The 26,824-nt window shown below is 32.0% G+C and overlaps 3 protein-coding genes across 9 annotated transcripts; all 3 read left to right on the forward strand.

Moving 5' to 3' along the window:
* The first annotated feature begins 6,265 nt into the window (after nucleotides 1-6,265).
* On the forward strand, nucleotides 6,266-8,327 carry LOC100818861 (UDP-glucuronate 4-epimerase 1). The gene has a single exon (XM_003549472.5). The coding sequence runs from the start codon at nucleotides 6,674-6,676 to the stop codon at nucleotides 7,967-7,969; it is 1,296 nt and encodes a 431-aa protein (XP_003549520.1). The 5' UTR covers nucleotides 6,266-6,673; the 3' UTR covers nucleotides 7,970-8,327.
* A 4,580-nt stretch (nucleotides 8,328-12,907) lies between these two features.
* On the forward strand, nucleotides 12,908-17,579 carry LOC100819398 (5'-deoxynucleotidase HDDC2). 2 transcript variants are annotated; one of them, XM_003549473.5, is made up of 8 exons: nucleotides 12,908-13,287; nucleotides 13,577-13,701; nucleotides 13,824-13,861; nucleotides 14,466-14,576; nucleotides 14,669-14,748; nucleotides 15,514-15,550; nucleotides 16,616-16,657; nucleotides 17,134-17,579. In XM_003549473.5, exons 1-8 carry the CDS (start codon nucleotides 13,087-13,089, stop codon nucleotides 17,202-17,204), a joined length of 705 nt encoding a protein of 234 aa, XP_003549521.2. In that variant the 5' UTR covers nucleotides 12,908-13,086; the 3' UTR covers nucleotides 17,205-17,579. The 2 variants fall into 2 exon arrangements, with proteins under 2 accessions (XP_003549521.2, XP_040867011.1); XM_041011077.1 differs by having other exon boundaries at nucleotides 12,959-13,287; nucleotides 16,621-16,657; nucleotides 17,134-17,294.
* A 1,153-nt stretch (nucleotides 17,580-18,732) lies between these two features.
* Nucleotides 18,733-26,578, forward strand: LOC100819930 (5'-nucleotidase domain-containing protein DDB_G0275467). 6 transcript variants are annotated; one of them, XM_041011079.1, is made up of 14 exons: nucleotides 18,741-19,050; nucleotides 19,125-19,158; nucleotides 19,366-19,541; nucleotides 19,650-19,786; nucleotides 19,859-20,008; nucleotides 20,296-20,397; nucleotides 21,310-21,474; nucleotides 21,711-21,821; nucleotides 22,911-23,008; nucleotides 23,409-23,532; nucleotides 23,685-23,774; nucleotides 24,790-24,834; nucleotides 25,712-26,032; nucleotides 26,349-26,578. In XM_041011079.1, the coding sequence occupies exons 3-14, from the start codon at nucleotides 19,520-19,522 to the stop codon at nucleotides 26,376-26,378; spliced, it is 1,395 nt and encodes a 464-aa protein (XP_040867013.1). In that variant the 5' UTR covers nucleotides 18,741-19,050; nucleotides 19,125-19,158; nucleotides 19,366-19,519; the 3' UTR covers nucleotides 26,379-26,578. The 6 variants fall into 6 exon arrangements, with proteins under 6 accessions (XP_025982292.1, XP_040867014.1, XP_040867012.1 ...); XM_003549474.4 differs by having other exon boundaries at nucleotides 19,371-19,541; XM_026126507.2 differs by having other exon boundaries at nucleotides 18,733-19,050; nucleotides 19,371-19,541; nucleotides 19,650-20,008.
* The last annotated feature ends 246 nt before the right edge of the window (nucleotides 26,579-26,824 follow it).

The following is a 26,824-nucleotide window of genomic DNA, read 5'->3' on the forward strand; positions in this document are numbered from 1 at the left end:
TCTATTATAATTTATTATGTATCAGAAAAGCTGTTAAACTGTAGGCTTATATTTTTTATAAAAAAAAAAGTGTTTTATAATAAAATAAGCATTTTTTTTTTTTACTTTTTTATGTGATAAACACGGATTCCTCAACAATTCAACTTGGATAATTGAACACTCTCCAACCTTGTAGGAGAGATGTTCGAAGCTGAGAGCAAACTCACCACCTTTTGATTATAATAAATCTATCAGGAAACTAATATACAATTAGCTATGGCATATTGTAAAACCAGCTAGACATGCAGCACAAATTGAACATCCACCTTTAACTCTCTCAAAACGAATTAAGAGCACTAAAATTACTATAAAATACGGTTAATAACATCAGCTGAAGAACCAAAATTTCCTTTGCTTTTATAATATTTGCATCATTACTTCCAAGAACTGTGTCAACCACCATTAAGAAGAATTATCTTTTAAAATGACATAAATGAAATATATCTAATTACAGGGATATCCTTTACTATACAAATACAATATCACCTCCTTTTTCACCACAAACAGTTCAGGATCCAGATCATATTTTAATAATCCTTTGGCAACCTGTTTTTCCAAACACTTTGGTCCCTTACACGCAACATCCACGGCCAATTAATACATATTAATGAAAAGCAATTTACCAAGAATACCAAAAAAATAAAATATATGCAAATTTGAATATTGGACTAAAACTAATTTTTTAAAATGTAGGACTAAAATCACGAAAAAATAACCAAAACAGTGGATCAAGAATTAAAAAATATTAAAATTATAATTTAGCCTAATTCTTTAATACACAAAGATAGTGTAAACTAAAAGTTTGCATTAAAAGATCGGTTTAAGAGTTTTTACTAACTTAAAATTTTAATTATACAATCATTTTATTTTAATAAACATGCAACAATAATCCTAATAAATAAAAAGGCGCTTAGAATCAATAAGATCCCACAATTGAATTCAATTAATCTAAAAATGCAAATACAAGGTGATTATTAGACAAGGGTGTATGGGTGTGTACTTAGAAAAAAAAGGAAGTGTAAGTAGCAATTGCCCTATATTAACCTAGAACTTAAAACCCATAATGTTAATCCATTATGTACCCAACTGCCTTTGAATCCACCGGTAAGCAAAAAATAAATAAAATAACAAGGGTCATCCACAGCTTAATTAATTAAATTTAGTGGGCGTTTATTTGACGTACTAAATTATACTCCTGGATATAATACTTTCAGGAATACTATTATTGAAAATATTATTATTCTCATCAACATGTTTAGTAACTATTTAATATTTCTTAAAATATTTTAAAATTTATTTCAATTCAAAATTGAAAATTATTTTAGAAAATAACTTTTATTCCCATGGAATATATTATTCTCATTCTTTTACATATGAGAATAGAAAGTAAGCAAATCATGTGTGTTATATAGTCCTAGGAAAAAATTATGTCTGATATCATTCTCATCTGATATTTTCGGAAATAAATTTATATGACTCGAACCAAACTCCATCACTCTTAGATTAGAAAATTCACATAAATTTGAAACCCCACGAGTGCAACAAAGCAAAACCAACCCAAGGTTCCCCTTGTGTGATTGCTGCGGCTGAGTTTAATCATGGAGGCTTAAATGTTACGAATGCCATGAAGATGATTAAGGGCAGGGAGAGAGAGCCAATTATTTATAAGATATTTCATGGATTGATTCTTTAGCAACACATCTAAAATGTTACTTTTAAATTTTCTTACAATATTTTTTTAACCGGTTATACTAAAAACTGATTTTGAATTCTAAAAAAAATGGATTTAGAAAATACTTGCTAGATCAATTCTGTGTACAATCGATCTAAAAAGTCCAGTATAAGTTTTCTAATTTTTCCGTCAAAAAAAAGTTTCTAATTTCATATATGAGTTCATATTTTTATTTTCACACTAATTAAAAATTTCTCATTATTTGTCCCGACAACTTAAAAGACATTTCGAAAACATAAAATTCAAAAGGATATTAAAAACGTTTTGAAAAAAATGATGCTTCCTCTAATATATATATGTCTGACTTTCCTCTAATATTTTATTTTGATGCAAAAATTAAGCCGAAATTATAAATTATACGTATTAAACACCGGCACCCCAAATCATCAGCATCAAATGGCATGATAACTATAGTTATAATACTACAGATTTAGGTACCTTGACGATTTCTCAAGCAAAAAGATACAGGGAAATAAATCGATTTGTATGAATCCTATAATCTAAGCAATAAATGTTCCCCAAAAATACATATTCTGGATTTAGCTTGGCCCAAAAGCTTGTTTGACATAATTAATCCGAAAAATCTCCATTTTTGTTTTCTTGTTGATTTCAACAAATGTAGAAGAAGAAGCAGGGAAAGTTTCAAAGTAAAAACCAGAAAAAGAGAGAGAGAACATGTTCCCATGATACGCCAGCTAGCTAACATAAAACCACAACCTCACCGCCTTTTTCTCTCCGTTGGCAATTGGCATACAACGGTGGATCAAGGAACCAATCCAAGTCAAAGAAACGCATATTCTATTTTTATGCATTTAAAGATTAATTATACAATTTTAATTGAATGTTTTTCTTAGACTAATTTGTAAATGTTGCAAATAATTCGTTTCAATAAAAGTGATGTTTAATTGAAAGGAACAGTGTGACATAACTTTGTTTTTTTTATACTTTGTTCTATGTCACCAAAAAAAAAATCTAAAATTTTGTTAAATAGAAACATAAATATGGAGGGATTCGCTTTGGCACATGAACCAAAGTGGTAAAAAAATCCCGTGTGTTACGTTGTTATTCAATTTGTTTAATGCTCTCTAGGCTCGTACCGTGGTAAACTTTTTGTCTCCTGCGCACACGCTTTGTTTACGGGACAAACCTTGGATTACTAATAGTTAAAAATTAAAGAGTAAATTAGGTTGATACATTTTGAAGCTTTTCCATATTGCGCATAATTTTTGTCTTTTTTATTGCTACGTCAATTTGCTTAATTGTTTAAAAATATTATAATGATATATCTTATACATTAAAAAAAATTTAATCCTTCAAAAATATTAAATCATATATTTCTATAAGAACAATGATGGAATTACATTAACCCTACCCCCTCCAATTTATGGCATTTTCTTTTTACATCTGTTTTAAAAGAAACTCGTTAGGGTGCAGAAATATATTCCAGATTTCTATAATAAAAAAAAAAGTATGTTTCAGTGGGAAAGATTTTAGTTTATCAATGAATTAAAATAACATAAATAACCAAATTCGTTTATGAAATTATGAGTTGCTGAAAAATTAATTTTTGAAAAATAAAAAATTTAAATTTATTTATTAATATGTAAAAAGTATGATAAATTAGTTTTACAAATAATTTAATAATTAATTAATTTATAAATTTTATAATTTAATATTAAATTGATTATAAAAAATATAATTTATTATCAAATTAATTTTTAAATATTATAACTTAATAATAAAATAATCTCATAAAATTAATTTATGACATTTTTTATATATGCACAAATTTAGTCATTCAGGAATTTTTGTACATAGTTTTTATGTTATTTTCTAAATATCAATAAACTTATTATACTACGTAACAATTTATGATTGGGTATCATAAAAAATTACTAGTATTTTTAGTCAGCAAACCAGAGTTAGGGAGAGTACACAGGTTCAGGTTCGCTCTTTCCCTAAGTGGCCAGTGGTCGTGGGGCTCATGTCCTTGCTAATCCCATATTCTTAATATTTGCGCTTCGCATTTAATTATTAAATCTTTAAATTAAAACCTAAATGATGGATAGATAAAGAAAAAACAAAACCTAATAAAAATTGCTTAAAACTGAATTGTTTTAGGAATAAAAAATAGAAACATGATAAGGATTACATCACACTCATATGATTACTGTTATTAATACTAATTCGTTGATGCTTCTAAGATATTTTATTTTCCGATATTTGGTTTTGGCACAATGTTCTCTAACTCTACTGAAATCTATTTAAGAATTCAATAAGAGGATAAATAAGTCAAGTTTGAAATTAAAGATTGATTAATAAAAAATCTGCTTACTTCATAATTGACTAGTTTATTTCAATAAATAAAATTTGAGATTAAGATCTGACTTGTTTAAAATATAGAGTTGAAATTGGATTGTTTTTTTTATAAAAAAAATTGAACTTGTCTTCTTCTTTTTTATGAGTGAGAAATTAAAAACAGAAACAAAAAACAAAGGAAAGAAAAAGAGAAGCAGGAAACTAAGGCCTGGTATATAAGAGATACCACTTGCATAAATTATTTGAACATGTCTTTAAAAAATAAACTTTTTTTAAAATTAGTATTTAACATATCAACGAGGTTTAAGTAATACATATTTTATTTTTTAAAGTAAAGTCTTAAATTACTTTTCCTTTGGAATAAATTACATATTATTCTATATGAATATTCAATATATACCTAAAACTCAAATTCAAATATCACTTATTTAACTAAAACGGTCTAAGAATTTTATGCCGATTGGTTTAGTAATAAATTCTTAGATTTAAACTTTATATCAGGAAAAAAAAACCTTACAAAGCAAGTTAATGTCAGTATGTTATTATTATGATGTTAGTATATATTTAATTTTTTAAAGTAACTTTTTTTATTTTTCTTTTGATTTATATCATTGGTATCATTCACTATTCTTTTCAACTATTTAACAAAGTTATACATCTACGACTTAAACTTAAATTTACAAATTAAATTAAAACAACATGACAATCTCATGTTGATTAATCAACACGTTTGACAATAAAAATCTTAAATTTTAACTTTATACGAGGACAAAATTCTTAAGAAAGTTAATGTCAACATGTTTTTAATATGCTAATAATACATATTTTTTTTAAGTAAGATCTCATTAATTTTCTTTGGTATATACCACAAATATTTTCTATTATTTTCTTCTAGTATTTAATGTAAGTGTTAATCTAAGACTCAAACTATAAATTACTAGTTAAGTTCAAATAACTCCAATCCTAATTGATTGTCATGGTTGATGATAAAGTCTTATATTTAAACTTGATATAAAAGACAATTTTTTTCCTAACAAAATCAATATCAATATTAGTATCAAAACAATGTACATGATTGTAGGAACAAATTCTTTGTATTTCATCTTTACTAGAAGAAGTAGTGTATATATTATGAATTAGTACAATAATATATATTATTATATACTCCGTATCTATCTCGGATATTTTTGGAGTCCGAAGCAAAATTTTTTTAAAAAAATCTTAAACTATAGAAACATATTTCATAAATAATTTATCGACAAAAAAATTCATAAACTTATAAATTCAACCATAAAAAGATAATACATAAAATTTTTATATATTAAAAAGTTCATTTTGTGCATGTGTATTGTATATATTAACTAGTATATATTATTTTATTTATTTTTACTGGAAGTAGTATATTTACTATTAATTAGTATATATATTATTAATAATATATAATTTTCTCACTGAAAATTAATATTACATATACATATTGAAAGAATTTGAGAGTGAGGGGGGTAAAGCCTATAGGACCTGCTTTGGCCCGTATATCCGTCCATGCATAATAGATTATAGGGACAACCCTAAAAAAAAAGACCTTCGTAATATCTACCGTTAAAGTAAAATCAGCCCTCTCTCTTCATAAGCTACTATGTCTATTTGCCTCTGCATATGGAAATTGAGATTGTCCTTCTTGCAACTTACCATACTCATTGACTTAACATTTAACATATTACCACTATTACATTTGGTATTTATAAATTATAACAAAAACATTTTTTAAGAGATTCATTTCTAAATGTCTCACTATATTTTTGTCCCCTAACAATATTTACTCCTTCGGTCCCTAGTCAACATGTTATTAGTATATTACTGATACATAATTTTAAGAAAAGTTTACGTTAATATGAATTACTTTAATTATAATTTGATGGATTAAAAAAATCGATAGGTGTTTAAAGATCCATGTAATCTGTATGAATATACGGGTCAACTTATAGTTAGCATAAAAAATTATTCTTAATCAAATATATAAAATATTAAGTTGATAGTACAATTTAATTCAGTTGATCTTTAACTAAAACCTATCAAAACGTGGATTGGATACTGTTAGTTAAGTTAGGTATCATAAGATTACGGGCCGGTCTTCTGTATTTCGTCGTCAGTGGATTAGAATTTTTAATCTCATAGGTGGGTGGCATTTGTAATGAGAAAATGAACAATAGTACAAATTCCATTTACATTACAGTGCCATGTGTAAGGAGGCAGTGAACATTGAAGAAATAAATACAGTAAAAAAAATTCAACTGATGAGTCATGACACGCACTCTTTAAAAAAAAAGAAAAAAAAGTCCGCTCCTCTGTTTTTAATTTTCTCTCTCCTCCTCCCTGTCCGTTCTTTAACGCGTTCACGCGTATACTTGTCCCTTCTCCGTGGGTGAGCACTATATATACCCACCCCTCTCTTTTCCTCTAGCAGCAGCTGCAGGAAAATTAATGCCCCTTTCATTTTCTCTGCATCTGTAGTATCTATCACCAATCAATTCCACTCTTCTTCCCATCAAACAACAAAAAATCAATCTGGGAAACAAAAACAAAATGCCGTCATTAGAGGAGGAACTCTTCCCATCAACCCCAGGAAAGTTCAAGATCGAGCGGTCCCACCACATGAACCGCCAACTCTATCGCTGTTTCGCCTCCACCAGCACCATGTTCCTGTGGGCCCTCTTCTTAATCGCCCTCACCGCTTCCTATCTCAGCTTCCAAGGCTTCGTCGATTCCGGCAGCCGCTACCTCACCGCCTCCTGGGGCGGGATCCAGTGGGAGAAGCAGGTCCGCACCTCCGCCCAGATCCACCGTCAAGGCGGCATGTCCGTCCTCGTCACCGGCGCAGCCGGCTTCGTCGGCTCCCACGTCTCCCTCGCCTTAAAACGACGCGGAGACGGCGTCGTCGGACTCGACAACTTCAACGACTACTACGATCCGTCCCTCAAAAAAGCCCGCAAGTCCCTCCTCGCCACGCACGACGTCTTCATCGTCGAAGGCGATGTCAACGACGCGAAACTCTTGGCGAAGCTCTTCGATGTGGTTGCTTTCACTCACGTGATGCACCTCGCGGCGCAGGCTGGGGTTCGCTACGCCATGGAGAATCCCCACTCGTACGTCCACAGCAACATCGCGGGCCTCGTCACGCTTCTCGAGGCCTGCAAAACCGCGAACCCTCAGCCCGCTATCGTCTGGGCCTCGTCCAGCTCCGTCTACGGGCTCAACGAGAAGGTTCCCTTTTCCGAATCGGACCAGACCGACCAGCCCGCTAGTCTCTACGCCGCAACGAAAAAGGCCGGTGAGGAAATCACTCACACCTACAATCACATCTACGGTTTATCCATCACCGGTTTGAGATTCTTCACCGTGTACGGACCCTGGGGGAGACCCGACATGGCTTATTTCTCTTTCACCAGGAACATCTTACAAGGGAAACCTATTACCGTTTACCGCGGTAAAAACCATGTCGACCTGGCTAGGGATTTCACCTACATTGATGATATTGTGAAGGGTTGCGTCGGGTCGTTGGATACTTCGGCTAAGAGTACCGGGTCGGGTGGGAAGAAGCGTGGACCCGCTCCGTATAGAATATTTAACCTGGGGAATACTTCGCCGGTTACTGTTCCTACTCTTGTGAGTATATTGGAGCGGCATTTGAAGGTGAAGGCGAAGAGGAATATTGTGGACATGCCTGGAAACGGTGACGTTCCGTTTACTCACGCGAATATTAGTTCGGCCCGGAGAGAGCTCGGGTACAAGCCCACGACCGATTTGCAAACCGGGTTGAAGAAGTTCGTCAAGTGGTATCTTTCCTATTACGGCTACAATCACGGCAAACCTGTAAATTAATAAATTTTGTTTTGTTTCCTTTTTATTCGGGAAGGGTTTTCTTTTTCTTTTTCTTTTTTAGTGTGGTAGGTTTTAAGTCACAGATAGAAAAAAAGAAGAAGAAAGAACCTGGTCAAGAAGAAGAAGGGAAACTGGATTAAAAGGAAGAAAGAAAAGAGGGGGAAAAAAAGAGAAAAGAAAAGAAAAGAAGAGAAGGAGAAGATTTACATTCTTTACTTGGGAGGCCAGCTAAAACAGCTGTTGTTCCTTCGTTGATTTCTTTTCTTTTTTGGTATTAATTGGTGTTTTTTGTATTTTATTTTTTACATTTTCTTATTCTGTAAAGAAAGAAAGTTCGAGTTCAACCTCGATTTATTTAGTTGTTGTTTATATTTAAATTTAAATGTTTACTTTGTCCTAAAGTTGATTAGAGCGAGAAATGCGTTGCACCGTAATTTTCGTTTGGTTTGTTGGTTCGTCCGTCAATCATCGCTCCCTTGTGAAGTGTTTAACCATTGAACTCTTACATTTAGTCAATCCAATAGGCATAAGGAGGATAAGTATAAGTTTTGTTTTACATTTTTAGACATTGAATATAGAGTGAGAAGATTTGCAAGAAATATAAGCGAACAATTTGTTAGGGATAAAAGTTCAGGATAGTTTTTGGTATATAATGAAAGTATTTTATTTGTTAATTAATTACTTATCGAATAAAATATGGTGAATTTGGAGGAGGGGATTTGATAGGTGGAGACAGCAAGGATGACAGGAGCAATTGGAGAAGTACGGTAGGATGTGGGAGTGTGGCCGTTGGATTTGGAGGAATTAGATTGGTATATTTGTCCAGCTGTAAAGTACTTACGTAGTAGCAAGTGCAGTGGCGGTGGGTTCAGCAGCTTGCCGACACTCACTCGGGTCACCAAAAGAGGCATGCTGGATGGATGGATGGTGTAATTTTTTTCTTTTAGATTTATAGGTGGATAGTTCATCGTTTTCGTTTTTGAAATATCACATATCAATCTAATTTTTAATATGATAATATTCAGAGACTAATATTTAATAGATTGCATAATACTAGTAGTATAATTTATATTTAGGATTATTTTGTATAATTGATCATTTTTTCCTTTAGGCGGACGTGGATGTGAACATTATTAAAGGTCTGGGCTTTTCTAGTGGGTCCGTTTGCATTGTTGTTGGTCTGGATGTGAGTGTGATCCGGTTTTCTTAAATTCCGGAAAACTTTATTCTTCTAACATTTTTATCAGTTTTTTTTTTATCATATTATATATTTATTATATCTATATATTTCCCTCTATTCTCTTTTTACCTGTCTATGTATCATAAAATAATTATGATGGGGGAAAATGGAATCCAATAACAAATAAGGTTTGTCCGTGTTGTGCGAATTTGCTTCAAATGGGCCCCTTAGCCTCTAGAGGCAGAGATTTATTTGCGTGTTAATCATTGCAGGTTTTGGTGTTTGGAGTGTATCTTTTCTAAAATGGCATGCTAAAGGCTAAAGCAACGGCTTAATCTAATTCATTTGTTCTAGATTAACATAATACAACGTCACATCCACCGACATGCTGTATGGGCCCAATTAGCATGTGAGTTGGTGTGTCAATGACCTTAAATAAATAAAATAAATCTATACATTAATTTTTTTATTGATGTATTTTTTTTTACTAGTCTATTAATGTATCCTTACTATCTTATAAAAAAATAAATGCATCCTTTAAAAAAATGTGTTAATGCTTTAAATTTTATAAATATTTAATATCTAAGAAGATTTTGAATGACATTTATAATTAATTGTTTATCAATTAGCTAAAACCAACAACGCAGTTTGCTTCATGATTTTTTATGAAATGAAATTATGAAAAACAAAAACTTTAAATATGGGAGCTTTGGGATGTTGTTATCACTTACCAAAATTAAGCAGCTTGTGCAGTTTAGCGAGTTATTGATAGCTCTTAAATAGTAGTAGCTGCATATCTTAGAGATGTGCGTTCAATAAAAAGGACTCTTAATTTACCGACTGAGACTATGTGTAGGCCAGCTTGGATTGATTGACTAGCATGAGCGGTGGTTGGTTGAAACTATAAACTTTTTGCTTGGATAAGAATGTGAAGGGACAAAATAGTGAATCAACTTTATTTATTTTTTCCATGGAAAGAGACAGAGAGGTGTTATATGATACTGTGTTCTAAAATTATCTCAAATCACATGGAGATTGTTCTTGCTCGGAATCGGATTTTAAGTTTTGCAAACGTAGAGGATGAGTGCAATGTCTAAGAATGAATTGAGTACCTATTCCCCTAATCATAAAATCTCAATCATTCAAGAGCTGAGGTCACGAATTGATTATAAATATCATTTATTTTTAATTTACTGAGACATTGTTTTATTAAAGATAAAATTGTGACGATATATTATACATCTAAATGAATAATGTCTCAGATATGAGAATTCTAATGATATTTGTAAACTGTGACACTCAACCAAACACTTAAGCGGATAATATTTTGGATACAAAAACCCTAGTAATATCTACGAATTTGTGATTGGGAGACTTATTTTGATAATCATAAAGTCCCACATCGTTTGTAAGCATGCTTTCATCTCAACCCATTGAGATGTTTTTTTACAAGGATAGAATTATAACGGTTAACAACTACTTATACGAACAATACCTTAAATATAGAGACCTTAACAATACCTACAAATTTGAGATCTAAGCTCAAATGGTCTAACTCTTAGTCAACATTAGTTTACTATTATATGAAAATTATTGGAAACGCTCTTAGTCAACATTGGTTTATTGTTGTGTACCAAAATGCTAAATACCTAAACAGACAATATCTCATATACATATTTAACATAATCTTTTTAGTAATGGACCAGGTGAAAGAAATCTTGCAATGGAAGTGACAAAAATTAATGTAATTTAATGAGTTAATATGTGTTTGGAGAACCTCCAAAATCATGATAAATTATGGTGAGGTGGGTCAACTTTAATTTTGACCAAGTTTTACATGTTTGGATTGTTTTCAAAATCATGGTCAAATCAATTATGTTGCCCAAAAATCATTGTGGAATTGAAGCAAGTAGAAGTAGTTTCTACTTATATCAAAATTAATTCTACATTAATCATTTATATAAATTAATTTCATTAAAAATCAAAATTTCCATCACTAATTTAAACACACACAAAATGAATCTTGTTTCATAATTAATGGATTTCGCATACAACAAAAAATTATTTTTTTATTTATAAGAATTGAACATAATATAAAAAAATTTACATCACTTATATCTTATTCAACCAATTAAGATAGACTCCCTTCATACATATAACAATAAATTAATGTTCTAAGAACATCTACAGTAATTTTCATACACGTAACCCAAACTATGCTACTTCAATCTAAAACAATTTAATTAATATTTCTCCATTGAGAGTTTTTATAGTAACAAGTTACTCAACTCACAAATCTCTCCTACATTTAATATAAAGTCGAGTAATTCCCTAATAATAATTACTCATATAAGCAATAAAATAATACCTGATCACTTAATGGATTTTGAATTCTTAACTGATGATAAATAATAAAATAGAAAAAAATAAAAGTTAAATAATAAAATTAAAATTGATGTATAAAAACATATTTAAACTTATTTTAAAATGTTTTTCATCAAATATAAAATAAAGGTTATATATACACTTATTGTCTCTTAGCAGCATAGTAGATACCCTCATACCCCACAGTTCTGCTTTAAGAACCGAACATCCCTTCATCATAGCACCATAGCCACAAATAAACATACCTGTATTGTCTCTTAGCACCCCATCACAGGCCGCCAGTCTATGACTGTGTTTATGTCACTATGTCAGTGAGCAAGATTTTTCGATCCTCATAAATGCTTATCTAACTAAACCATTACAAATTCGTTACAAATATAATTAATTAATCCTATTACTGTTTCTTGACATGCTAAGCACAGACTTAGCTCTTTGTGAAGCAATTATGAAGCAATTATAATATACTCACAAACCTATTTCTTTCATGCACTATATTTGACTTTGAACATGCGAGTTTCTTTATGGATACACCACTTTTATCACGTTGTCATCTCCATAATCATTAAATAATAATAAAGGATAAACGTTTCCTGAAATGAAGTTTTGCTTTAACTTGCAATCTACATTTTAACAACTTCAGGGGATTCCATAAAAAAAACTTTCTCTAAAAAAACAAACAAACAAACAAAAAACTTCAGGGGATTATAATTTAAATAGGGTAAATGAAACCAGAAAAAACAGTTTCCCTTTTTTCCGTGGTTATATATATATTTACTTATATATTTCATGTTATGTTTGCTTGAACATAATTAAAAAAAGAAAGAAACTGAAAATGTTTAATTACTTTTTTCCTCATGTTTGAATATAATAAGAAAAATAGAAAGAGAGGAGGAAAAAAAAAGTCTCGTGAATCTTACATAAAAATATTTTTTTTTTCTTTTCATCTATAAAATAGGAGTTCTCTACAAAAAAAAGGAGAGAGAACCAAAATTGTATAAAATAACAAACTAATCCATTTTTTACCTATTATTAAATTTTTATATTAATATATTCTGTTAAAATTAGAAAAAGTTTAATTACTTTGCGGGTCAAGAGTTTTATAAATTTTTAATTAGATTTAAAAATTTGTATTGGTTTTCTGATTAGATTGATGCATTAGGACCTAATTAAAAAATAAATATAAATTTAGAGATCTAATTAAAAAATATATAGAAAATTAATTAAAAATGATCAAATCCGGTTTATTTGAAGAAAAAGATCTTAATCCCGATTATTTTAAAGTTGGATCGAAAGCATACTTTTCATTAAATTTGATCGAGAATTATTTATAAAAAAAGATAAAAGTCGAATAATATCGATCAAATCATTATATTTTAAAATGTTTTTGATTTAATTTTACCGTTGATTTTAAAATTAATGGTCCTGAAAATTTCCTCCCTAATTGGGCGTTTCACATCTCCGCATCCTTTTACTACCACCAAGTGTGAAGTTTCCACAAAATCTGGAGAGACAAGAGAAGTGAATCCAAAGGAATTAATTAATTGTTAGTGGAATGCGATTCACTCTTCTTTCCCGTGCGCCTGCTCCTTTTCTTTCTACCGCCTTCCTTAAATTCAAATTCGTTGCACCTTCCGCAGCGACTTTCACTAGGGTTTCTCGCATGGCCGCTTCACCTTCTTCCGCGGCGCTTCGCGACGGCGCTCCTTTCGCTTCCTCCGCCATTGATTTCCTCTCTATCTGCCACCGCCTCAAGGTGCTTCTTAGTAAACTAGCTTTCTATTCTGTAGTAATGTACTTCTTCGTTTATCAGAAGTGCCGCAGAAATTAAAGAGATAACGGTTGTTTATTTTTGGTTGCTAAAATTCTCAGTACGTGTTAATCTAAGCTTGGTTTAAGTTTTATTTGATTGGCTTTATGTGACTTCAATAAAAGCTCGATTGCTCAAGTGCTGTTTGTTTGTTTTTTTTTTATTTTTTTTGCTTTGCCTGCTTTTAATTTGTTGTGCCCTAACTTGTTTGGATTTTGTGTGGTATTTGAAACAGACAACAAAGCGAACAGGTTGGGTGCGAAAAGATGTTAAGAATCCAGAATCTATAGCCGATCATATGTATCGAATGAGTTTGATGGCTCTGGTTGCATCAGATGTCCCCGGTGTAGACCGAAACAAGTTAATCCACCTTCCTTTTTCCTCAGCTGTATATATGTTTATTAATGACTTTCTTTTGGCAATGCACCTTTTAACCTTAGGATGGGAGGTAGGTTTTCTGAAACTTTTTTTTTTTCTTTCAGGTGCATTAAAATGGCTATTGTTCATGACATTGCAGAGGGTATGCTAATGCTTGCTTTGTGTTATTTGTCTGTGCCTGGTAAAAGTGGTTCTGCATGCCTAAACTATTGTTTATGAATAATGATATAATATAGTGGACAAGTTTGGCTGAATTCAGCTGGAAAGTAATAATCTGGTGAAATGCAAATAAACCGAAACAATGGATGAGACTGAGTGAATGCATGGGCCAGGTTACGTTTGAATTTTGAAAATAGATTAGTTACGAATACCATAGTGTTGCAGGTGGAAACCCTGACAGCAATAAGTTTTTATGATGCAATTTGATTATTGATCTGGAAACTAACACATACACATAGATTTCTCCCCAGCATTCTGCTGTTTTCATGTTACACGCGATGATAACTTGATAAAAGACTGGAAGTTCACATGAGTGAATTTGAATTTCATAATGCCAGCTGGTTGATTTGATGCATGCAAATTCACAATGTGTTTGTAACCCCTATTTTGGTTTTATTAAAGGAGATTTTGGGTTTTCAAGTTATTAGGAGCTTGAACACAAGAGTACAATATCATCTATATCTCATGCTCTCTTCAAAGTTCTGATCTACAATTTCATTTGTTCACTTTGGTGCTTTCTTTAATAGCAATTGTTGGGGACATAACTCCATTGGATGGAGTTTCTAAAGCAGAAAAGAATCAACGAGAACAGGCAGCACTAGATCATATGTGTAAAGTACTTGGAGGAGGATCTACAGGTACTTTTTTTTCACTCTGTACATGAGTTTGTTAATGAGATAATAATGAAAACTCACAACTCTTGGTTTTTAATTGAATTGTCATATTGAAGCAATGGAAATAGCAGAGTTGTGGATGGAGTATGAAGCAAATTCTTCCCCAGAAGCTAAATTTGTCAAGGACCTTGACAAGGTTTGTGGCTTTTTTGCTATTGTCTTTCAATGAGTCACATTTGAGCCATACCTTTTGACTTGTGTGTGTTTGGTACAATACCCTGCTATGGCCTAGGGAGGCTGCATCATTAGATGGGTAATTGTGCCTAACGGATTAAGAGGTCCCCACTAGGGGGATGGGGGGCAGAGAGTGAGGTAGAGAAACTAGGGTAATGTGAAAGGGCTGTTCCATTAGGAGGGAGTATTGAACCTTTTCCCGAGAACTTGCAATGTCCCAACCAAGTGAGCTAGCCTCAGGTTTTTGACTGATAATAATTAGGTATTGTGATTCATGAATTATGGACTTTCGTTTTAGATTTTCGTGATATATTTCCTTGTCTGTTTCAGCTTCTTTAAAAACTGTATACTGGTTTATACAGATTAATTTATCTGTTTCATTAAAAGGGAGAAGATGCTAGTGTGATGATGCTGTTCAACTATTGTTTTCCTTTGCTTTGAATCTTTTCACCGCCATTTTTAATTTAAATCTAATTATGTAATGTACTTTTCTTTTTCCCTAAGGGGTTGGGATAAATTGCATTTGGGCCTTCCTGGATTTAACTTATGGTTAAAAGGAAGAAACAAAAATAATAAGTAGCTCATTTATTGTTAATATTCTGTCTGGCAGATGATTTTGATTCATTTACAATGATTATGTAACATTTTGGCCTGCATTTAAAATACCTTTGGTTCTTGCCATCTTCACAACTATTTGTTTTGATTCTATAAATTTTGTTCCATACAGGTGGAGATGATACTCCAAGCTTTGGAATATGAAGTTGGTGAGAGAAATTTTCAATTCTATTTTTCTTAATATCTTTTCATTTTATTATTATCATATACAGTCCTTGTAGAGTTGCTTGTCAATTCTTCAAACAATACATATTACAATATTGATTGTCAAGGAATTTATGCAAGTGATGCTAAATTTAACGCATGTTAAACTTTTGGCACCATGGTCTTCCTGGATTGGATGAGTGGCCTCTATAATTAAGACAAGGTGGGTGGAGGGTTAGAGGTTGTGATAACTGATAAGTTTTATCATCTTTGGCAACAAGTTGACTATTATGGGCCAGTTTGTTTAAACTTATTTGTTGAAATAAGTGCTTATTTTAATAAAATAAGCAACTTTATGTTTTTTTACTGTTTGTTTAAACTGCCTCTGCTTAAGAAAAACAGTTTTCTGTTTATTTTAAGAAGTAAATCCTATCTATTTCTTAAAAAAACGCTTATATAAAAAGAACTTATTTTAAAGTTGTTTTTTTTAAGTTTAAACAAACTCAGCCTATATATAATATTCTAGCTAGGATATTTGTTGTGTATAGGGTATCTTTGGTGACAACTGATAAATTGTATTACAATAAGGATGATGAGGATGAACAACTATTAAACTGTGCATTCATATTTTTACAAATGTCTCTGTAATCAGTAATTTTATGTCATGGGCGTTTTTGGTAGAATGGCAAAAATAACGGTGTTATCTACTATGTCACGGTGTTCTTGCATTTGGTTCGTCTCCTCTGTTATCTACTCATATGACAAATATTGATTTTGACTACTCAGTTGTAATATTCTAATTTTGTAAAAGTGTGGTGTGGTATGTAGAAGAATGCCGGATGCATTCTCCTAGTTAAGATTACTAACAAAAATTACGTAAGAAGTACAACCTCAATAATTGTTTTAAATTCCCGTACATGATGCATTTAGAGTTTAAAATTTATACTATGCTACAAACATTGGAATGAGTGGGGTATTTTGGTGATTGCTATTTTCATTTGTAGATTTGTTTGTGTAAAATCCATATGGTCTAGATCTTCTGAAATTTGTTCTCCCATGACCTTTTGCAGAGCAGGGGAAGGATCTGGATGAATTTTTCTGGTCAACTGCTGGTATGGTTTTCTTCAAAGTGTGATTTATTAGTTTATGTTCTGAAGTTGAATGATTGAGGCCAATATCGTGTTTGTTAACAAAAAGAAATTCCACATTAATGATTTCTTTACCTGCCCCTTCTTTTGTATGTGTGGAACAACATGGATAAGCCTCAGTTATCAGTAGTACATGGTTGCTAACATGAGATGGAATGTCACATGACATTTAAAAATATAGCTTTCAAAGTTCCTACTTGATGTGGGGTTTGATCCTATGAATTTGATCTTATTTTGTTCAGTTGGTAAAAGTTGAGCACTGAAGAGGTGCCTTGAATTAGTTGATCATGTGTTGGAGGATGGATGAATTGTTCACTTGTTTTTTGATTCATTTTTTTCCATAATTTCTTTTTTCACTTGTTTACAAATTATCAATTATCTACTTTTTATGATTTGATAGTTTTGATAATGCATTGAAGAAAATTGTTACCCTTTTGCAGGGAAGTTCCAAACTGAAACTGGCAAAGCCTGGGCATCAGAGATAGTATCGAGAAGGAAGAATAATAAATAAACCTCCCAGTATGGATCTTCCTTTCAATGGGATAGGGATAGGTGGGGCTGTATTTGGTTTGTTGATGTGGGTTTTATGTTCTTTTGGTCACATTGGCATGAATGGGCGTAATAGATGGTAGAGGGATAATAACAGCGGCAAGATGGTACGGACCACCTAAGAAAAGAGAAATTAAAGCTGTGCATGAAGCAGCGTATAGTGAAATCCACTAGGAGATTTAATCTCACCATAATCAAATTTGTTCAACTATGTCTAACCATCATTATTTATTTATCATTCAAATCAGTGGACTGAAACTATTGTTGAACTTTAAAAAGATAGATTCCATGAATTTTTCTTGCTATGGAATAAAGCAGATCTGGGATCACTCTCTTCCCGTGTGCTGCATAGAAGTATTTTTCCCGATATTTATACCCACAGTATCTTACTTATTTTTTTTAGAGGCACAGTATCCTACTTTAATAACATCAGAAAAAGTCCAATGATCAAATCAACAAAATATTAAATTTAAGGCCATGTTGACGGGATGCTAAAATATTAAAGCCATGCTATTCCTTATAACTAAATCACGTTGAATGATCCCTCTTATCATTTCAATATAATATAATATTATATAATATATCATTATAAAAAATAGCTTTATGTTTACCGAGAAAATATTTAAATTTAGATTATATTAATATAAGTAATTAATTACTGTTAACAAGAATGCTAAAAAATAATAATGTCTATGGAAAGAGAAATATAAATAGAAAATATTATAAAAAGGATATAAAGAAAATGTACTATACAAATTGGCAGTCTTTATACTGCACTGGAAAAGGTTTTGATTAATACTTCTAAATTTTCTTTGAAATGGTTATTAAAACTGTCCAATTGACGATACATGTCAATTCTATGAAATTTCTTTCACCCATGGTATCCTTTTTTCTTGTTCCTGTCGTTAGATAATTTGGTAACTTAATTTAGTTTTATCCTTATCATTTAAACATGGGCCTCACTTTTTAATATGCAATGTAATTTTATTTTATATTATAAATTATAATTTTTAGTTAGAAAAGTGAAGTTCTAATTTTTTTTTTTATTTTTTCGTAAATACAATTTCTTATTACTTTTTCTTTATTGAAAGATGTATTTTACACTATTTTATAATTAATTAAAAAATATTTCTCTCAATTATTTCAAACTATCCTTATTTTTATATTTTATTTTTTCATTGTTTATTCATTTTAATTAAAAATAATTTTATATCACAATTAAAATTATTTATAATAAATATAAATATAATTTGTATAGTTAAAATTATTTATTAATCATAAACTATAATTATAGTTATATAATAAATATTTATCTCGACAGAAATATTAGTTATATTATCAATCAATGTTTTTCTTTTAATTTTTCAATTAACTTGGGTTTTTTTTATCAGTTAAAGTTTTAGACAAATATAAAAAAATTTACAACAATTCACACGCTTTCTTCACCAATTCAGCTTCCATGGTTGATTTCACTCCGTCCGTATACATTTTAAGAAAGTCTAGCCAAATTGTTGTAAATATGTGAGTTGAACTGTTATGAATGAAAAAATAAATTCGGTCTATACACAGAGTTGAGTCATGAGTGTATAACATCATTTTTCTACTTAGATTTCTTAGCTGGTCCACAAAAACTAAAATTCGTTGGGAAAGGCCGCGTAAAAGCAAGGTTGCTTTCCCCGCAGTTTGAGGCCACACACAAAAACTCAATCGTAAAGCCATTTCACTTCAACTTTGCATTGCACGTAAATCTCAATCCAAATCAAATGGCCTCCCTTCGTATTCGTAACCTTCTCCGTTTCTCCATACACGTACGTATATGACTCATTCTTCTTCAACGTTACATTGTTGCTTATCACTCATTCTTCTATTTCCTTCCTCGCAGGGGACGCTGCTTTCATCTTCTCCACTTCGACCAGGTCTTTTCCTTTTCATCACTTCATTTATTATTATTATTATTCCCTTTTTAATCCGTTTTCAAACGTCCATAGTAATTATTACTATACTGCCTTCTACCTGTTTGTTTCTTTTTCTTCTGTAAACAAACGTTAGAAATAGGAAAAAGAAAAAGACAAAAATCGCGTTTAACGGCTACATGAGAAACCGTTTAGCTGAGCCTTGTATAGTGTAGGGTTTTCGGGAAGCTCTCGAAGCTACAGCGTCGTTGAATCTTCGAAACATTTTCTATTGAAGTCCGACGATGAGGAGATATTCGCTCTCCGTCGCAAATTCGAAGCTGCCAAACAGAGTTTTCTCAGTATTCCCGATGCGCTCCGGGAAATGCCCAAAATGAATCCTAAAGGTTCGTTAGATGATCGGTTCGCTTCAACTTGTTTTGAAATTGCATTGTTTCTGAATGTTGATCGTTTTTTTTTTTTTTTTTTTATCTTTCTTATGTGTATTGGATTAGGCATATATGTGAATAAGAACGTGAGATTGGACCAATTGCAAGTTTATGGGTTCGACTATGATTACACATTGGCGCATTACTCGTCTGATTTACAGACTTTGATATATGACCTTGCCAAGGAGTACTTGGTTAATGAGGTTAGCTCTGACAACACAGTCCTGCTTTATGACTATGGTTCCTTTCCTTACTCATCTTGTTGCTCCTTTCAGCTTAGGTATCCGGAGGTTTGCACGAGTTTTAAATATGATCCAACTTTCCCCATTAGAGGCCTATACTATGATAAGTCAAAAGGGTGCCTCATGAAGCTGGATTTCTTTGGTTCAATTGAGCCGGATGGATGCTTCTTTGGAAGACGCAGGGTATGCGGCACTGATTGTTTTTGTTTCATTTGGCAGTTGCGTGCATCTTATTAGCTTCTATTGTTTATTTTCATTTGGTTTTAAACTTTTTATGGAGCGTCTCTGTGGTTCTAATTATCCACATACAATTGGAACTGTGTAATGTTAGTTAGGGTTTTATAGATTGCATAAGGACAAACTAAATGCTAGTTTGTCAGTCAGCATAGTTTGTCTGTTGTTACAGAAATGAAAATAGTGCCAGTAAAATAGTGTTTATAACAATTTCTTTCTTTTGTATAATTTTACAGCTAAGCCATACAGAAATACGTGACATATATGGCACGCGGCATATTGGTCGTGATCATGCTCGATCACTTGTTGGTTTGATGGATTTCTTCTGCTTCAGTGAGGTTAGTTCCCTGTTGTCCTGTCATTCAATAATAACTTCTGCTTTTGTGATGTGCAACGTTGGAGCTTTGCCTCAGTGAACTGTTATGCAGTGTGTCTTGTACTCTTCATATGTCAAAGAAGATTATTGTTATCCTGAGTATGCATGTCATAAAGTTACACAAATAATTGACTACCATCCACATATCGCCTTCAACATACATCCAGAATGGCCATGCTGCAGTATCTTTCTGTGTTTGAGCCCAGTCATTAGAAATAGACATAGGATGTGGGGTAAAGTTACATCTCTGTTTATTACCATTGTAAGAAACAAATTTGTTCCTTTAAGGGCACAAGTTTTTTGGTGTTATTTAAAAAAAAAATTGAAAAAAAAGCAAAAGCTCCAGAAAAGTAGTTTTGGTGCTTTGTTACTTTTCCAATAAGAATAAGAGTACCTTTTTCAAAAGTTTATCCAAATGCACCCTTAATGGGACTTGACCTAGTATATTCAATCTTAACTACTCTTGCTTCTTCAATTTGCCATTTGTTTTGTTGTTGACTGTTCCACTCAAAGTTTCTGTTCCTTTTAAATGTCTCTGTTGTTGATATAAAGCTTACAAAAATATTGGTTTGAGATCTGCTTTGCATAGCTAACTAGGTCTCTTAGACTGTTAGGGCTATGCTATACCTCTACCACCAAGGGAAGAGTATGTTGCCAATTTATTGAATTTATAAAAATTACACCACTATTTGAAGGGCAAACTCCTATGATGGATGGAGTTGATGCATTTGAAATTTGAAAAATCTATTGAAAGTTAAAATTCCCTTTGCCAATTTCATTTGCCTCTTCTTGGGCTGTCTATTTGACTTGTGAAGTTTCTTTCCACTGTTAATTCTTAGGTTGAGAACTGATTGTTTGCATTATTACTCTGTAGGCATGCCTTCTTGCAGATATAGTTCAGTACTTTGTTGATGCTAAGCTAGAATTTGATGCTTCCTACATTTATGAAGATGTTATTCGTGCAATTGACCATGTCCATCGAAGTGGCCTGGTTCATAGAGGAATTCTATCTGACCCACACAGATACTTAGTGAAAAATGTAAGTTCAAACCATTTTACCCATTTCCTTTAACTGGTGTCCATGAGTGTGTCCAATAGATGCTGCAATAAGTGGTCCACGATATGAGCAAAAATCTATTTCAGGATCTAGTATCTTAATCCAGTTATAAGTGCAAACCATTTTCCTTCAATCTATTTCATGTTGTCCAATAGATTGAATTATTTTATTCTCTGATTAAGAGTTTGCAGTTATTCATTTGTGGGCAAATATTTCAGGGAAAGATATTACGTTATCTTAAGATGCTAAGGGAGCGGGGGAAGAAGCTTTTCCTGTTGACTAATTCTCCTTATTATTTTGTGGATGGAGGGATGCGTTTTATGTTGGAGGTATTTGATTAACAGGAAACCATATGACGTTATCATGGAATTTTTTTTATTAAGACTTCACTGCCAGTTGAAGTTTAATATTTTTTCCCTTAATTTGGAATATGGTATTTCCCAATTATTATCTACATGGCATGAAAATCATATTTGGTTCAATTATTCAACAGCTTCAGAGCTCCAACTCTAATATACTTATGTGTTCTTTTCTTTCATCCTGGTGCAATTATTCTTCAAAGAGTACCAAAAGAGTATAGGTGGAAAAATGAATGCAGTCAGTTATAATAATATGATGAATTGATGATTGTAATTTACATTTAGATGATGAAGGAAAGAGTCTAGAATGGAGATCAACTGTACATAGTTTTCAGTTCTCTTGCTGATTAAAATGCACTATTTCATTTTAGTAACTTGTAAAGATGAATATTTAACTTTATCAGAAAATTCTGGAGAACTGGGAAGTTATGGTCTTATTCTTTATTGTAAGACATGTATCCACAAACCTTAGGATAGTGCACACATGTCTTAGTAGATATACAAGTGCATGTTCTTCCGTTTAGAAGAATCCCATATCCTAATTATATCTTTTGTTCTTTATTTTAAGTTTTAACAAATTCTTCTATCAGGGGAAAATGTGTAAAACAAATTATGTTTATAAGTAGCTGTTATGAAGGCCACATACACAAGTTCTCTACTTGTCCATTGTGTCATTACTTCTAGCCGTTAACTATAATCTGGTTTCTCTCTATGACCTAATTTCAATTATTTCACTTGTAATCATTTAGTGTTTTGGAGTAAAATTATCATCTTTTAGGGTCTTTTCCACTTGTTCTCATGAAGGAGAAGATGGAATTTACTTGAAAGTTGAAACTTGGCCTGAATTTTTTTCAAGGGAGGGGCAGCTGTATGCTAGAGTTATGTTATATTACACATTACTTAGATAGTTCACAATGACACTGGCACTCAGGTCTCTTTAAATTGTTCGGTTGAAAGTTCCTTACTTAGTTTTAAATGTAATTTTTGTGGTTCATGATTGTTTTGCACTTTTCATTTCTGGACATAATTTCCTTGAGTTTATTCTTGAATGTTGATTAGGATTCTCTGGATTGTAGAGACTCTTGGACGGAACTGTTTGATGTTGTGATTGCTAAGGCCAATAAACCACAGTTTTATACATCTGAGCATCCATTCCGGTATGTATCCTATACATCTAATTTTTTCTATGTGATATGGTGCTTATTTTCTATTTTCTAACTTAATTCTTCTTATTCTGTTCTACTTTAGTAAAGGATATTTGGGGTAACGTTGTGCTATAAACCTTTTATTTTTTTATTACTATGAAAAAAACAAAGCTGACTTCAGGACTAGATCATTTGAATGTTGCTCTCTTCAGAATTATAGTGATGAAAGGGGAAACGGAGGATACAATCTAGAAACCAATAATTTTCTTGACATGAAGCTAATGCGGATCATTTTCTTTGGTCAAACATTTTTACCTATCATTTCTTTCCATTGTCATCTCTTTTTGAGTTTCTATTCTTGAATTTTGAAATCCTTGCAAAGGTCCTGAACATCATTGGTTCTTCCATGCAGTTGTTATGACACAAAGAATGACACATTAACTTTTACCAAGGTTGATGAATTTCTACCAGATAAAATTTATTATCATGGATGCCTCAAATCCTTTCTCCAAATAACCAAGTGGAATGGCCCAGAGGTATGCTTTATTTGATGTTTGATAATAAACCATGCTGTGTAATATTTCTATTTACATACAATAAGTTTTAAGTATAAAGCAAATACAGAATGTTTCTTAAATATTCTTTCACATGGAACCTCTAGAATGCTAAAATTCACATTTTTCATTAGGTGATATATTTTGGAGATCACCTATTTAGTGACTTAAGAGGCCCCTCAAAGGCAGGCTGGCGTACAGCAGCAATCATCCATGAACTAGAGGCACGTCTGTAATCTAATCCAGTTTCATGTAGATTTTGAGCTTGTTTGTCATTATTTCTCATTACTTTTATAGACAGATAAGAGTAGACATTCCTCTGTCTATGGGTTTCATAACTCACTGGAAAACAGGCATGAAAATACTTTATCATATCTTGTTTGCCGACAACAAATATATACAAGTTTAGACATTTTGTATGGTCAATCTTCCAATGGGGTTGGTTCATTTAACAGAACTTATGATGGACCATTCATACTTGCCCATGTTTGTGAAGCAGAAATCTGTCTTATACCAGCTGGGTGTAAGTGTGAAATATGAACTCTCATTTATATTGGAGATCTCCCCTCTTATCAGCCGGGCTTTTAAGTGTTGTTTCTCCTCTACATCAAGTGGCACCGTAGCTTGGTTTATCCATTGCCAGTGTGTGTAATCACTTCTTGCTTACTTGTCCATGCTGAGTGGTAGTGTGAGTCCACTATTGGCTGGGTGTAAGACACAAACTCCATTACCACTGAAGCTCTCCTCTCTATCAGCCTAGCTTTAGGAATTGGTTACTTTGTTCTTTGCATGAGTTTGCTTGTTTTGTTCTTCAGTTATTCATTATATTGTTAACTTAGACAATGACAATAACATTATATACATGTTGTCAAAGAATTTTTTGTCATTTATATGAAAACTGGCCCTAGGAAAAGTAAAACTTACTGTTGTTCCTATATGTGATGACGGTTATGATTGTTTAGAATGGTAGTTGTTGAATCTTCAAAGTGCCTGTTGGTTACACAGCTGCTAAAGGCGAATATGAATCTTCAAAGTTCCTGTTGGTTATGCAGTTGCTACATGATTATTCATTAATAAAATTGTGTTTGGCAATTTTATTTTTTAGTTAAATCATGCTTACTGAGTGCTCTTTTAAATTGATATATTTCTTAATTAGGCACTGATGGCTGTAGAACTTTTGTCATAGTTAACATCAGAAACATGGACATTTATATGAAGTGTGTTTCTTTAACATTGCAGAGCGAAATACAAATACAAAATGAAGATACCTACCGCTCTGAGCAGGTACCTTCAAATTTTTGTTCATATTGACGTTATTTATTTGCAACTTCATACTTTCTTTGTGCATATACTGTTGATGGTTTCCTGTTACTTTCCCTAAGTGGTTGTATTGAAGATTCACCAACCAAAACTATTTTATTCTTTATGTTTAAGAGTTTTAGGAGTGAGTGATTCAGGAGAAGTTTTGGGATCATTAGTTCATGGAATTGTCTCTTGCATAGAGATTTAGTAATTAGTATAAATACATGTTGGGATCAATAGTTTATGACATTGTTGTTGCCTTTTTTAGTGTGCACTGACACAAATTATTGTTTTTCACATACTTTTCCTAAATTATGGCATGAATAGTTTAATATGTAACGATTTCTTATGGATATTGAGCCAATTTCATGATTATGAGCCCATCTTAAACCTTACTAAATACCATGAATTTAATTGAAAAGTTGACAGATGAATTGCAAATGCTTATTTTCTTACACAGTGAAATACTAAAACTAAAGTTTTTATCTAAGAAGTAAATCAAATTAGTGCTTAATTTAGTTTTCCTTCTATTTGAGAGCGTGCTTGTATGTTGTGACAAAAGGATAACTGTATAATACTTTCCCTGCCTTCCACTTAAAAAGTACCAGATGTTTTTGGAACCTATGGACATTATGAAAGTTAGTACAACCACGCAAGTGATTCATTGGATTTGTGCCATACATTTAAATTTAATATTATTGAGAAAAAGGTTTAAATGAACATGTTTTTATAGTTATTAAATTATTATAAAAAGGTACATAGTTCTGCATTTTGGTTGATTATTTTTGGTATAATTTCTTTCTTCAACTACTTTTAAAGCTGTCACATTTTATGCATTGTATCCTGTTGAAAAATGCAGGCAAAGTTGCATATTATACAGGAACTACTTGGTAAATTGCATGCAACTGCATCTAGTAGTTCAAGAACTACAGCTTTCAATTCACTTCTTGAAGAACTTAATGAGGAGAGACAAAAAGCACGAAGCAAGATGAAGATGATGTTTAATAGATCTTTTGGAGCAACATTCCTGGCTAGCACAGGACAAGAATCTGCTTTCGCTTATAACATTCATCAGTATGCAGATGTTTATACCAGTAAGCCAGAGAATTTTCTTCTGCACTCACCTGAAGCATGGCTTCATGTTCCATTTGATGTCAAGATCATGCCTCATCATGTGAAGGTAATCCATTTCTTCATAGTAGTTAATGTCACTAAACGGCATGCTAGGTTCTCTTCAAAAACTGAAGAAAAACTTGGTATTCCATGCTTCCTGTTTTTGGCTTTATTATTTGTAAAGCTCTGTTTATTTTTGGAAAATCATGGATTTGTTGAGTTATAAACTAGAGCTAGAGAATGCGTTATAGTTGTAGCATATTTTAATTTTAGTTTGATTAACACCTCAAGTGATGGATTTGCATGCAATACATGAATAATATTACATATTTCTTACTTCCTCCTACTTTTTCTTTATATAACTCCGTGTTCTCTTCTTTTAGGTTCCATCAAGCTTGTTCAAAACCGGGTGAACGGTTCTCGAAATCATTCAAACTATTAGTGGCATTCCGCAGTTCTAATAACGGAGTAATGATGAGCTGCAACTGGAAGACAATTGTTGCAGTAGTAACGTGCATTCAATTTTATTCTTGTCATTGATTCCCTCATTTCATCTCGACATAGCTAACTTTATCTGGTATGCTTCAATTAATAGAGAAAGAAATTAGAAAAATGAAAGCCTTCTAATCATGTATATCAATTTTTCATAAATTGGATATTTGTTGCTATGCTGTCTAACAATGAATATTTATTTATATTTTAAATAATATATTACCTATCAAGATAAAATAGTGCGATGAAGTGATAAGTTTTATTTTCATAATTTTATAAAATTGTTACTTATAAGGAGTTAACGATTGGATTGAGTAATTTTGTATTATAAAGAAATTGTTAAAAGTGTTGCAAGTAACAACACTAA

The sequence above is a fragment of the Glycine max genome, chromosome 17 (genome assembly GCF_000004515.6).
Source record: "Glycine max cultivar Williams 82 chromosome 17, Glycine_max_v4.0, whole genome shotgun sequence".
Lineage (NCBI taxonomy): Eukaryota > Viridiplantae > Streptophyta > Magnoliopsida > Fabales > Fabaceae > Glycine > Glycine max.

What these genes read in the sequence shown, in the direction of transcription:
- LOC100819398 (XM_003549473.5), top strand. Translation starts at nt 13,087, where the DNA reads ATGCGATTCACTCTTCTTTCCCGTGCGCCTGCTCCTTTTCTTTCTACC. An exon ending in CCCGGTGTAGACCGAAACAA is followed by an intron (nt 13,702 to 13,823) that starts GTTAATCCACCT and finishes TTTTTCTTTCAG; the next exon opens with GTGCATTAAAATGGCTATTG. An exon ending in ATTTTTCTGGTCAACTGCTG is followed by an intron (nt 16,658 to 17,133) that starts GTATGGTTTTCT and finishes ACCCTTTTGCAG; the next exon opens with GGAAGTTCCAAACTGAAACT.
- LOC100818861 (XM_003549472.5), top strand. Translation starts at nt 6,674, where the DNA reads ATGCCGTCATTAGAGGAGGAACTCTTCCCATCAACCCCAGGAAAGTTC.
- LOC100819930 (XM_026126507.2), top strand. Translation starts at nt 19,006, where the DNA reads ATGGCCTCCCTTCGTATTCGTAACCTTCTCCGTTTCTCCATACAC. An exon ending in GCCCAAAATGAATCCTAAAG is followed by an intron (nt 19,542 to 19,649) that starts GTTCGTTAGATG and finishes GTATTGGATTAG; the next exon opens with GCATATATGTGAATAAGAAC. An exon ending in ATACCTACCGCTCTGAGCAG is followed by an intron (nt 24,835 to 25,711) that starts GTACCTTCAAAT and finishes TGAAAAATGCAG; the next exon opens with GCAAAGTTGCATATTATACA.